The sequence below is a fragment of the Simochromis diagramma genome, unplaced genomic scaffold (assembly GCF_900408965.1).
Source record: "Simochromis diagramma unplaced genomic scaffold, fSimDia1.1 OVJJ01000822.1, whole genome shotgun sequence".
Lineage (NCBI taxonomy): Eukaryota > Metazoa > Chordata > Actinopteri > Cichliformes > Cichlidae > Simochromis > Simochromis diagramma.
This window is the reverse complement of record NW_024387520.1, coordinates 9,369,899-9,384,335: the sequence shown is the minus strand read 5'-3', so window position 1 is coordinate 9,384,335 and position 14,437 is coordinate 9,369,899. Positions and strand designations below refer to the sequence as shown.

At 42.7% G+C, this 14,437-nt stretch overlaps 1 protein-coding gene across 16 annotated transcripts in view; it reads right to left on the bottom strand.

Moving 5' to 3' along the window:
• Window positions 1-14,437, bottom strand: part of cacna1ba (calcium channel, voltage-dependent, N type, alpha 1B subunit, a) — a 332,183-nt gene that overhangs the window by 237,785 nt on the left and 79,961 nt on the right. For 14 of the 16 annotated variants that reach the window (XM_040019432.1, XM_040019434.1, XM_040019438.1 and 11 more), the window contains one exon: window positions 4,589-4,692. The exons of 1 other annotated variant lie outside the window; for it this stretch is intronic. In XM_040019432.1, coding sequence (XP_039875366.1) covers window positions 4,589-4,692 — 104 coding nt within the window. Of the gene's footprint in view, window positions 1-4,588; window positions 4,693-5,067; window positions 5,138-14,437 lie in introns of all 16 variants that reach the window. One more of the 16 variants, XM_040019445.1, reaches the window with a different exon arrangement.

Sequence of the window (14,437 nt, the reverse complement as noted above, 5' to 3'; positions counted from 1 at the left end):
AGTCATAGCTCATCCCAGCTTGCCCATACTGAATGAATTGATCTGACTTCCACTGGGGGTCTCCTGCATTCTCTGAGGCTCAGATTGTGCCCTTTAAACAATGACAACCCCGCACGGCGATGTCAGACTGCATTCGTCACCTTTCATGTTACAAGTAACTATAAAGCCATGTGACAGTTTCTATGGCAGGAAACAGACACCATAATCATAGAGAGGAGCTATGTGTCCCTGAATGCTTTTGTCAAGCCTTTATCTCCGCTTATACAGTACCGATGTACAGGATAAGTATGTTAGGAAAATATAAAAGGATATTAACAAGAGACAATGAAATTAAATGAAAAAAAGTCTAAAAACACTCTTCTCACACAGCCTTTTTTTTTTTTTGGTGAAGCACTGTCCTTAAAACAATGTGCACCTAACAAAGTGATTGTAATCTCCATCAAAGTTCTTACCATTTTAAAGTGTATGCCACGGCAAGAAACACTTGTATTACTTAGCTTACATCACAAAATTGTTTTTAGTGATATAATGTACAAATATGCTACTAATACTACTATACTAATACAACTACAGCTGCTGTAAATAAACAGGATAGGAATTGGCAAGCAAATTTTGCCAGTGATCACAGTACCTGGACGGGGTTCTGTTCATTTTCCTTTGTTTTTATTTCTTTGTAAACTCCAGGTAGCTGGCCATTGGCTGGAGATTGAATGCGTCGGGGCCCAAGGCTGACTGAGCCACCGCTTACATCCTGGTTCCAACTGGACAGGCTGAAATGTATTGACTTTTGTATAGTATTTTTCTCTCTCTTATTTTCTTTACTAAATGTACCTGTATATTGTTTACATGTTTGAAATAAATTAACAAACAAACAAACAAACAAACTGGACCATGCTTGTTGTTGTTGTGTAATAAAGTAGAAGAGCTAGTTAATTATTTTAATTATTATCTTCCTTTAAAAGAACAGACCTGGTATTTATACAGGTGGAAGTCTTTTTCTTTTAATAACTTTTCTTCTGTTTAGACTAGAAATGCAAGCAAGAGGCTATATTTAGGATTCGTTTGTTTTGTTTTTTTTTGTCTGTACCCCCCTGAAGTTTTCAACCTTGAGAGATAATTAAACTTGCTTGTTTGTGACTAGAAACCACACTGTAGGAGTGGAAATGAAAGGAAATGAGCCACTGAAACATGTTTCTTTGATCAGGTTAAAAAACAAAAAGGGTGTAAATGGCTTTAAGCTGTTTCAGTCACATTGTGGATATACCTAAACCTGCCTACTTTCAGAACTTACAAAACAGCAAGAATAAAAACACAAAACTAGAAAAAAGACATTAAAAAGACATCAATACTTTGTAACATAACCTTTGTTGGCAATAACAGAGGTCAAACGTTTACTATAGGTCTTTACCAGGTTTGCACACACAGTAGCTGGTATTTTGGCCCATTCCTCCATGCAGATCTTCTCAAGAGCAGTGATGTTTTGGGGCTGTCGCCGAGCAACACAGACTTTCAACTCCCGCCACAGATTTTCTATGGGGTTGAGGTCTGGAGACTGGCTAGGCCACTCCAGGACTTTCAAATGCTTCTTACGGAGCCACTCCTTTGTTGCCCGGGCGGTGTGTTTTGGATCATTGTCATGTTGGAAGACCCAGCCTCGTTTCATCTTCAAAGTTCTCACTGATGGAAGGAGGTTTTGGCTCAAAATCTCACGATACATGGCCCCATTCATTCTGTCCTTAACACGGATCAGTCGTCCTGTCCCCTTGGCAGAAAAACAGCCCCATAGCATGATGTTTCCACCCCCATGCTTCACAGTAGGTATGGTGTTCTTGGGATGCAACTCAGTATTCTTCTTCCTCCAAACACGACGAGTTGAGTTTATACCAAAAAGTTCTACTTTGGTTTCATCTGACCACATGACATTCTCCCAATCCTCTGCTGTATCATCCATGTGCTCTCTGGCAAACTTCAGACGGGCCTGGACATGCACTGGCTTCAGCAGCGGAACACGTCTGGCACTGCGGGATTTGATTCCGTGCCGCTGTAGTGTGTTACTGATGGTGACCTTTGTTACTTTGGTCCCAGCTCTCTGCAGGTCATTCACCAGGTCCCCCCGTGTGGTTCTGGGATCTTTGCTCACCGTTCTCATGATCATTTTGACCCCACAGGATGAGATCTTGCGTGGAGCCCCAGATCGAGGGAGATTATCAGTGGTCTTGTATGTCTTCCATTTTCTGATGATTGCTCCCACAGTTGATTTTTTCACACCAAGCTGCTTGCCTATTGTAGATTCACTCTTCCCAGTCTGGTGCAGGTCTACAATACTTTTCCTGGTGTCCTTCGAAAGCTCTTTGGTCTTGGCCATGGCGGAGTTTGGAGTCTGACTGTTTGAGGCTGTGGACAGGTGTCTTTTATACAGATGATGAGTTCAAACAGGTGCCATTCATACAGGTAATGAGTGGGGGACAGAAAAGCTTCTTACAGAAGACGTTACAGGTCTGTGAGAGCCAGAGATTTTCCTTGTTTGAAGTGACCAAATACTTATTTTCCACCCTAATTTACGAATAAATTCTTTACAAATCCTACCATGTGAATTCATGGATTTTTTTTTCACATTCTGTCTCTCACAGTTGAAGTGTACCTCTGGTGCAAATTACTGACCTCTGTCATCATTTTAAGTGGGGGAACTTGCACAATCGGTGGCTGACTAAATACTTTTTTGCCCCACTGTATACACGAATTAATGTTGAGTAAGAAAATATTCTGCCAATTACTTTGCAACAACAACAAATTACTAGGGTCTTTGAGGGACAGTCTGACTTGTTTTCAAAAAGAAACTGTGAGGTAGATTTGATAATAGGAGGGAAAAGTTTACAGTAAGAGTAAGGACAGAGTCAATCCACAATGCTATGTCTTAAAAAAATCACCTTAACATTTAGCTGGAAAATTAACATGAATGCCACTCTGTGGGTCCATCCTGAATTTGCAAGATATGTGAAGACAGTGCAAGGGGTACTGTGAGACCTGCACTCAAATGTGACACACAAGATTTCTGCACTGGCTTTTTAATACAATCAACAAATTTACTGATGAATTTTTAAATTATCTGAAAGCATAGTTCTATTCTAGTTCAGCTAGGCATCTTTAGTGTTAATGCTCATATTCAATTATGTTTTAAAGCTGTGTTATTGAAAAGAGCTTCAGAAATGAAGTTAAAAATGACATAAAGCGTAAGAGTAACAGTGCAATGTGCTCAGCATCACATATGGGAGAAGAAAAGTTGTAATCAGGAGTAACAGTCTGACAGCCTGTGTGCTCCCTGATTAAAACAATATTATTTGCTCTGTAAACCATATTTGCACACATTTTGAAATCACATGCAATGCTTTTGAAGACCTTTTGAGGACTTCAACACAACTTTTTATATATATAAAACAAATCTTAATAATAACAGAACAGATTTTAACTATAGCTGACTTAAAATTGTGATTAATTATACTTTACAAAACTAGTGATTTATGACTCCCCCCGTTAATAAAAAAACAAAAACAAAAAAAACGTAAAAGCGTAAATCCTAGTATCTGTTTGTGACTGCTGTTTAGTGCTGAGAAGGCTTAGCTGTATTTGTAAATTACAATGATGTAAGAAAAATTTGCGAAAAGAATTATCAGCAAAGCTGTAAGCTGCCAAACAAAACCACCAAGCTAAAAGAAAACAACACAAATAGAGAAACTGATATTAGAGTCACACTAGGAAAAACAGTAGTTGGAGACCACAGCACAACCAAAATTAGATCTAAATCCCACTAGGCTGGCCGACATGATAAATGATGGGCAGGGCTGTGAGTACTCAGACTGTGTTTTTTTGGAACACAATATGGATAACATCTTGAAGAAGAACAACGGGAATTGAGAAACCTGGTGACCAGTGATGGACATTAGACTACTGTAAAATTGGAAGCAGTTTGTTCGCACTAACCAAAACAACTACCATCTTCATCTCATGTGCCCCCCCCCCCTGGCGCCAGCTCAAGGCAAAAGCTGACAGGAATAACAAATTCTCCTTTTTTTCTCTTCGTCTTTCCTCATGTTGTGCATTTTCCATTGTTATACCCAACCTGTCTTCCACATATGATGTTTGTGTAATGTATGTATGGTTGGAAGGGTAAGATGGCTCTGGCAAAGGTCGGCAGCCTTAACCCAATTTCCTTTGGGGTCAACCTTCAGGATCAATAAAGTTTTATTGAATTGAATTGAAAATTAATTGAATTGGTAATGCCACTGTGGTTATGTCTTTGTTATAGTCTACAGCCTTGAAAAATTCTCAACTGAAATGTAGAATTTGTATGTTTAAACACACAGGTAGACACAAATGCTTTGTGAGAACATGCCCTGTCTCAACATGGTATGACTCAAAGAATATTTAACTACTTGCAGCAATGAACCAGCACAGGTTTCTGTTTCCCCATTTTATCTTATCTTTGGCAAGCCAACAAGGTGCAGCGACTTGGTAAGATAAAGCTGGGTTCAAATATAAGGAATAGTTTTAGGAATTTTTATCTCAGACCATCCTCATAGTTTGTACTCACCCTGACAGCACACCTAGCACCAGGTTGAGCATGAAGAAAGAGCCGATGATGATGAGAGGGATGAAGTACAGCCAGTTCCACATGTTCCCTGAGGCATCATTGGCCTGAACACATAAACACATAGAAACAAAGACTAGAACTGTAAATACCACTCTGTGATTGTACTTATGGGATAAGACTGATTTATGTATGTTTTTATGTCTGCTCTGTGTGTATTTTTCTTCATTTCAAGCAATCTTCTAAAAATACTAACACCAACCTATATGTTTGTTCATCTGTTAGTATTGACAGGTTTCTATGGGCTCAAATTGTGGTCATAAATATTTTATACTTGTAAATCAAATGCGTAGTTGTGAACTGAGTTTTGTAACCCTGTAAACCAAAATGTGTGAAAGTTTTCCGTTTGCTTTGTATCTATAACCAGACCTCAATGAAAAGAATTTGTAACTCGTGTTCCCGGTGAAGAAGTAGGAGCCTACCAGTCAAAAGTTTTAGAACATCCCAATTTTTCCAAGTCCCTTGAATAGGTTGACAAAGGTAAGTGGTGAACTGCCAGAGGTCAAAAAAAAGAAAGAAAAGGTAAGCTCACCCAAAACTGAAAAATAATGTACATTTCAAATTATACAAAAACGCTTTTTTTTTCTAACACAACACAAATTGGGTTAACAATTTAAAGCTGTTCTGCAGCAATGGAGGTTGATCAAGCTGTGAATGCTGGCGCTAATAATTCCTACAGGTGTTCCAACTTTTCTGGATTACTTACAACCCCCTCTGTCTGCATAAAAGTGTTGCATCAGTTGAACATTATTGTAGGGCTGCACAATTAATCATTAGAAAATCGCAATCTCAATTCATACTTATGTGTGATCACATTTCTAAACGAAAACAATAAACTCTTGGTGGCGCTGTCACTTGGTGTTCACTCGCTCTGCGGTAGAGTATCACTTCCTGTTCCTGCTCAAACACAGTGGTGTTTCTGAGTAGCTTATTTGCTTAGCAATTTAATTAACAACTTTTAAATACATTCTTTTTCATAGTATAATCTTCACGTGCTTCATCCGAAGCACACTTTCTGTGTACTCACTACCTAATTTATAGCCAAAGTATTCACTCACTGTCTCTGTACTGTTTCGCTAGCTTAGCTCGTAGCCGACTCGTTAGCACCATGGCTACTTCACCTGTCCCTCCTGCACTTTCTTGCTCATTGTGTCAGATGTTTAGTTACTCCTCGGCCTCCTTTAGCAGTAATGATATCTGTAACAAATGTGGCATATTTGCAGCTCTGGAGGCCAGGATTACTGAATTGGAGACTCGGCTTCGCACCCTTCATTCACCCATAGCTAGCCAGGCCCCTGTAGCTGGTGCAGCCGAAGATAGCGTAGGCCCTGCTAGCTGTTCCCCGGCAGACCCCAAGCAGCTGGGGAAAGAGGGCGGCTGGGTCACGGTGAGGAGGAAGCATAGTCCTAAACAGAAGCCCCAGGTACACCACCAACCCGTTCATGTGTCTAACCGTTTTTCCCCACTCGGCGACACACCCGCCGGGGGTCAAACTCTGGTAATTGGTGATTCTGTTCTCAGACATGTGAAGCTAGAGACACCGGCAACCATAGTCAATTGTCTTCCAGGGGCCAGAGCAGGCGACATTGAAGGAAATTTAAAACTGCTGGCTAAGGGTAAACGTAAATTCAGTAAGATCATAATTCACGTCGGCAGTAATGACACCCGGTTACGCCAATCGGAGGTCACTAAAATCAATATTGAATCGGTGTGCAACTTTGCCAAAACAATGTCGGACTCTGTAGTTTTCTCTGGTCCCCTCCCCAATCAGACCAGGAGTGACATGTTTAGCCGCATGTTCTCCTTAAATTGCTGGCTGTCTGAGTGGTGTCCCAGAAACGATGTGGGCTTCATAGATAATTGGCAAACCTTCTGGAGGAAACCTGGTCTTGTTAGGAGAGACGGCATCCATCCCACTTTGGATGGAGCAGCTCTCATTTCTAGAAATATGGACAAATTTATTAAACCCCCCAAAATATGACTATCCAGAGTTGGGACCAGGAAGCAGAGTTGCAGTCTTACACGCCTCTCTGCAGCTTCTCTCCTCCTGCTACCCCCCCAAAAACCCATCTCCATAGAGACTGTGTCAGCTCCCAAACAGACAAAAAACAAACTAAAAACCAGCAACTTAAACATAAACAATTACAAAGAAAGAACAATACAGTATCCACATCTGAACCAAAGAGTAAAACAGTGAAATGTGGATTATTAAATATTAGGTCTCTCTCCTCCAAGTCTCTGTTAGTACATGACTTAATAATTGATCAACAAATTGATTTACTCTGCCTTACAGAAACCTGGTTGCAGCAGGATGATTATGTTAGTTTAAATGAATCAACACCCCCGAGTCATTCTAACTACCAGAAATCTCGAAGCACAGGCCGAGGGGGCGGTGTGGCAGCAATTTTTCACACCAGCCTATTAATTAATGAAAGACCAAGACAGACTTTTAATTCATTTGAAAGCCTGATGCTTAACATTGTCCACCCCAGCTGTGAAACTCAGAAACCAGTCTTACTTGTTATCATCTATCGTCCACCTGGGCCTTACACAGAGTTTGTCTGATTTCTCAGACTTTATATCTAATTTAGTTCTGAGCTCAGATAAAATAATTATTGTGGGTGATTTTAACATCCATGTAGATGCTAAAAATGACAGCCTCAACATGGCATTTAATCTGTTATTAGACTCAATTGGTTTCTCTCAAAATGTAAAAGAACCCACCCACCACTTTAATCACACTCTAGATCTTGTTTTAACATATGGCATAGAAACTGAACATTTAACAGTGTTTCCTGAAAACCCTCTCCTCTCTGATCATTTCCTGATAACATTTACATTTACAATAATTGATTACACAGCGGTGGAGAGTAGACTTTATCAAAGTAGATGTCTTTCTGAAAGCGCTGTAACTAAGTTTAAGAATATAATCCACCCACTGTTATCATCTTCAATGCCCTGTACCAACATAGAGCAGAGCAGCTATCTGAATGCTACCCCAACAGAGGTCAATTATCTTGTTAATAATTTCACCTCCTCACTACGTACGACTCTGGATACTGTAGCTCCTGTGAAAACTAAGGTCTCAAATCAGAAGTACCTGACTCCGTGGTATAATTCTCAAACACGTACCCTAAAGCAGATGACTCGTAATCTGGAGAGGAAATGGCGTGTCACAGATTTAGAGGATCATCATTTAGCCTGGAGAAATAGTTTGCTGCTTTATAAGAAAGCCCTCCGCAAAGCCAGAACACTGATTCATTCACACTTCATCACTGATTGAAGAAAATAAGAACAACCCCAGGTTTCTCTTCAGCACTGTAGCCAGGCTGACAAAAAGTCAGAGCTCTGTTGAGCCAACCATCCCTTTAACGTTAACTAGTAATGACTTCATGAACTTCTTCACAAATAAAATTTTTATCATTAGAGAAAAAATTACCAACAATCATCCCACAGATGTAATATTATCTACAGCTACTCTTAGTACCATTGATTTTAAGTTAGACTCTTTTTCTCTAATTGATCTTTCTGAGTTAACTTCAATAATTACTTCCTCCAAGCCATCAACGTGTCTTTTAGACCCCATTCCTACAAAACTGCTCAAAGAAGTCCTGCCATTAATTAATTCTTCGATCTTAAATATGATCAACCTATCTCTAATGATCAGCTATGTACCACAGGCCTTCAAGCTAGCTGTAGTTAAACCTTTACTCAAAAAGCCATCTCTAGACCCAGCAGTCTTAGCTAATTATAGGCCAATCTCCAACCTTCCTTTCATATCAAAAATCCTTGAAAGAGTAGTTGTCAAACAGCTAACAGATCATCTGCAGAGGAATGGTTTATTTGAAGAGTTTCAGTCAGGTTTCAGAGCTCATCACAGCACAGAAACAGCTTTAGTGAAGGTTACAAATGATCTTCTTATGGCCTCTGACAGTGGACTCATCTCTGTGCTTGTCCTGCTAGACCTTAGTGCAGCGTTCGATACTGTTGACCATAATATCCTATTAGAGCGATTAGAACATGCTGTAGGTATTACAGGTACTGCACTGCAGTGGTTTGTATCATATCTATCTAATAGACTCCAGTTTGTGCATGTAAATGGAGAGTCCTCTTCACACACTGAGGTTAATTATGGAGTTCCACAGGGTTCAGTGTTAGGACCAATTCTGTTTACATTATACATGCTTCCCTTAGGCAGTGTCATTAGAAGACATAGCATACATTTTCACTGCTATGCAGATGACACCCAGCTCTATCTGTCCATGAAGCCAGATAACACACAACAATAGTTAAACTGCAGGAATGTCTTAAAGACATAAAGACCTGGATGGCCGCTAACTTTCTGCTTCTTAATTCAGATAAAACTGAGGTTATTGTACTCGGCCCTGAAAAGCCTAGAAATATGGAAGAAAAACAGAACAAACAAATGACAGAGCTATCCCTCGCTCCCTACCCGGAAAACAGGAGAAAACGATTCCAAAAGAAAAGGCAGCTCACCCCTTCCGCTTCAACCCAAGAGTGCCTAAGCGCTCAACTAATTCACTAGGAGCGGCTTTCACAATTTCACACTCTCACAAATACACAAGATAAGCACGGGCTGGGAACACCAGGGTCAGGGCCGCGACGGCTGGCCGGCTACTCGCTCGTTCCACTCTCTCTCTCCCCCCTCTCGGAGCTGTCAGAGCGGCCTTTTGAAAGTAGTCAACCGCTCCATGGTCCAATCAGTCGCTCACGACTCCTCATTAGGGGAGGGACCTGGAAAAGTCTTAAGCACAGTACAGAAAACACAGACAGAAAACAGCCCACACATGGCCACAGCCGTAACATATGGTATCTAACCAGATTCTTACTCTGGATGGCATTACCTTGGCCTCCAGTAACGCTGTGAGGAACCTTGGAATCATTTTTGACCAGGACATGTCCTTCAATGCACATATTAAACAAATATGTAAGACTGCGTTCTTCCATTTGCGCAACATCTCTAAAATTAGAAATATCCTGTCTCAGAGTGACGCTGAAAAACTAGTTCATGCATTTATTACTTCCAGGCTGGACTACTGTAATTCATTATTATCAGGATGTCCAAAAAACTCACTGAAAAGCCTTCAGCTAATCCAAAATGCTGCAGCAAGAGTACTGACAGGGACTAGAAAGAGAGAGCATATTTCTCCTGTTTTGGCTTCCCTTCATTGGCTTCCTGTTAAATCCAGAATTGAATTCAAAATCCTGCTCCTCACATACAAGGTCTTAAATAATCAGGCCCCATCTTATCTTAATGACCTTGTAGTACCATATCACCCTATTAGAGTACTTCGCTCTTGCTCTGCAGGCCTACTTGTTGTTCCTAGAGTATTTAAAAGTAGAATGGGAGGGAGAGCCTTCAGTTTTCAGGCCCCTCTTCTGTGGAACCAGCTTCCAGTTTGGATTCGGGAGACAGACACTATCTCTACTTTTAAGATTAGGCTTAAAACTTTCCTTTTTGCTAAAGCATATAGTTAGGGCTGGACCAGGTGACCCTGAATCCTCCCTTAGTTATGCTGCAATAGACATAGGCTGCCGAGGGATTCCCATGATGCATTGAGTTTTTCCTTTCTAGTCACCTTTCTCACTCACTATGTATTAACAGACCTCTCTGCATTGAATCATATCTGTTATTAACCTCTGTCTCTCTTCCACAGCATGTCTTTTATCCTGTCTTCCTTCTCTCACCCCAACCGGTCTCAGCAGATGGCCGCCCCTCCCTGAGCCTGGTTCTGCCGGAGGTTTCTTCCTGTTAAAAGGGAGTTTTTCCTTCCCACTGTCGCCAAAGTGCTTGCTCATAGGGGGTCATATGATTGTTGGGTTTTTCTCTGTATCTATGAAGCACCTTGAGGCGACTTATGTTGTGATTTGGCGCTATATAAATAAAATTGAATTGAATTGAATTGAATTAAAAAAAAAAAAAAAGGTGACGATTGTACGGCATTTTGATCCAGGACATAATCTGCAAGAAAACAAGCGCTCACTCTTCCTGCTCAACAAATGACAAGGGCGGAGCCTTATACCACGTGATACAGAAGCCAGCTGGCAGGGAAAAAACAACAGAGAGCACGTGAGAGAAACTGCCTGAGGGGAGAAAACACAGTGAGCGCAGAGGAAAAGCTCACTGATGGCAGTGAGAATGAAAACCCAACTGTAAAATTAATTCCAAGAAAAGGTTCTCATTCCCCCATGTGGAAGTTTTTTGGTTTTATAGAAGACAATGAGAGTCAAAAATATATCATTTGCAAGCTGTGTTTTGCCATAGTAGCAGCACCACAAGCTAACACTACGAATTTGTATAACCACCTTAAATGTCACCATAAAGTGCAATATGACAAAGCTGTAAAGGCCAAGAAAGTGACAGGAGAAAATCCGTCCCGGTCAACCACCCAAACATCAATAATGGGAACCTTATACAGCGCTTCCCCATACCCGTTGAACTCCCGCAGGCACAAAGAAATTACGGAAGCTATCACTTATCACCTGGCTAAAGATATGGCTCCCATCAACACTGTGCAAAACGAGGGATTTAGGAAAATGCTACACAGTGCCGTCCTGCAACTATTTTTCAAATGTTGCACTACCTGGTCTATACACGCAGTGTCGAGCAACGGTGGAGACGGAACTACAAGAAGCACAACATTTTGAAAAAAAATAAAGCCTCCGGAACGATCTCTACCGCCATCGGAGCCATTTTCTGGTGAGTTCCACAAGTGTGCTGGTTTCCTAACACAGATTACGTTGCCCTTTAGGCAGCTGCGGCAGAATTATGAAAGTGATGGAGCAAAAATTGCCTTTTTTGTTCAGTTACTCCGCGGTCAAGCCTTAAACTGGGCTCAAGCAGTGCTACAAACCGACCAGGAGATTGCTTATGCTGAATTTCTCTCAAAATTTATAAGTGTGTTTGAAAGGGGCACCGGAGCAGAAGCGGCGGGTCACAGTTTGCTGAACTTAAAACAAGGAAGACGGTGTATGGCGGACTCCTCTGAGGAGATTTGGACACTGGCTGAGGAGACTGGATGGGGGCAGCCCACGTTGATAAGTACTTTATTAAACTGTCATGGTCCTGGGTCATTTTGACCCAGTGTTCTTAGTTTTCCTGTAGTTTTGTATTTTGTTCCTTATGTCCATTGGATTGTTTGGTTTGGTATTTGGATTCCCCCTGTGTCCATGCTTTTATTGTGGTGTTTGTTCTGGTACCGTGTTCCCATCCTTTGTGTTCTGTGTTCTCCTCATCCCCTCGTATTCATCCTTCTTCTCTGCCTCTCTCTCTCTGTGCTCATCTCTGTGTACTGTGTTCTGTTTAAGGTCCACATCTTGGTGTCAGTATTTTCAGTTTCGTGTCCTCCCTGCTCGGTCATGAGTAATTGTCTTCAGCTGTGTTCCCCGTGTGTTCCCACTTCCCTCGTTACCTTCTGTGTATTTATGTCAGAGTGTCCCTTTGTTCTGTGTTGCGTCGTCCCTCTAGGTTGTGTGCATTTACCGTGTCTTCCCAGCGCCTCAGCTTTAGTTGCTCCCAGTACAGTTTTTGTATGACTTCTTATGTTCCTGTTAATAAAGACCTGCCTTTGAGTTCATCCCCGTGTGTCTAGAGCCGTGCATTTGGGTCCTCTCTTGCCTTCACACAGCCGCCGCATGACATAAACAATGTTTGTGATGAACTCAAGGGTGAAATACTAATGAGAGAATTGCCCAAAACCCTGTCGGAGGTGATAACCTTATGTGTGAACGTAGATGAACATATGAGGGCGCATCGCTGCACCGGCAACTACAGTTCCCAGAGGCCCGTGGGGCGAGCGGAGACAGCTTCTAGCGGAAGCAGAGGTAGCGATCGGGATGTGGATCGCGGCGATGAGCATGAGCAACCAATGCAGATCGGACGCTCCCAAATCTCCCCGGAGGAACGAGCCCGCCGATGGAGGGCCGGTGAGTGCTTTTACTGCGGCCGCAAGGGCCATATCGCCATTGTCTGTCCAGCACGGCCAAAAGACCACGCCCGCCGGTAGAAAGGAGGGTACGGGTGGGCGAGGTCTCCTTTTCACATTCTCCTCCACGTTTCATGCTAGCTGCTAAAGTGACTGTCCACTCTGCCTCCCACTCCCTTCAGTAGCTGATTGACTCTGGGGTGGAGCAGAGTTTCATGGATGCTTCCCTGGCTCTTGAACTCAAAGTTAACACACATGCATTGCCCCACGCCTTGCAGGTTACCACTTTAAATGGTCAGCGTCTTCCCAATATAACTCATATTACAGAACCCGTGTCCCTAACTCTATCTGGTAATCACAGTGAAATGTTACAGTTTTATGTTTTTCAAGCTCCTCTCACACCCTTAGTGCTGGGATTTCCATGGTTGCACCAGCATAACCCCGTACTCGACTGGAAAGAGGAGAGGGTTCTGGGGTGGGGTGAGGAATGTCACATGACCTGTTTAAAAGCTGCTACTCCTGTAAAAACATCATGTAACCCACCACCACACCAGTCCCCTGACCTTTCAGCCATTCCGTCGGAGTATCATGATCTCAACCAAGTGTTTTGTAAGGACCGAGCCCGCTTTCTTCCTCCTCACCGCCCGTACGTTTGCAGTATTGATTTGCTCCCAGGTGCACCCCTTCCCACTAGTCGCTTGTACAGCCTCTCTCAACCTGAACGTGAATGCATGGAGAAGTACATCAATGAATCCTTGGCTAATGGATTGATTTGCCCCTCTTCATCCCCTGTGGCTGCTGGGTTCTTCTTTGTGACTAAGAAAGATAAAAGCCTCTGGCCATGTATTGATTTCCGGGGCCTCAATAACATCACCATTAAGAATAAGTACCCTCTGCCATTCTTGTCATCCGCTTTTAAACTCCTGCAGGGGGCGACCATCTTCACTAAACTCGATTTGCGAAATGCTTACCACTCAGTCAGGATAAGAGAGGGAGACGAGTGGAAAACAGCCTTCAACATGCACCTGGGCCATTTTGAATACTTGGTCATGCCGTTTGGACTAACTAATGCTCCCGCTGTTTTTCACGGTCTAGTCAATAATGTGCTCCATGATTTCATCAATCGTTTTGTGTTTGTGTACCTTGATGACATTCTCATCTTCTCCCGCTCTCTCTCTGATCATGTACACCATGTCAGACAAGTCCTGCAACGCCTCCTGGAGAATCGCCTGTTTGTTAAAGGAGAAAAGTGCGAGTTTCATGTGAGTACTGTGTCATTCTTGGGCTACATCATTGACCGGGGCGATTTAAGAGCCGATCCAGCTAAAGTACAAGCAGTCTTGGACTGGCCCACTCCACCTAATCGTAAGCAGCTTCAACGGTTCCTGGGTTTCGCCAACTTTTATCGGAGGTTCATTCGTGACTACAGTAAGATTGCTTTGCCGCTAACTTCCCCTAAGGTACCTTACTGCTGGGATGATCGAGCCCAGGAGGCCTTCACGCAGCTAAAGAAACGCTTTGCTTCGGGTCCCATCCTCAGGCAGCCAGATCTCAAGCGGCAGTTTATTGTAGAGGTCGCCTCGGATATAGGAGTTGGAGCCGTTCTCTCCCAACAACAAGAGGGTAAGCTCCACCCTTGCGCTTACTTTTCCCGTCGTCTCTCTCCCGCAGAGCAGAACTATGAAATCGGGGACCGGGAACTGCTAGCAATCACACTCGCCCTGGAGGAGTGGTGCCACTGGCTAGAAGGCGCAGCGGAACCCTTTGTAGTATGGACAGATCACAAGAACCTCGAATACATCCGGTCGGCTAAACGGCTAAACGCCCGACAAGCCAGGTGGGCTCT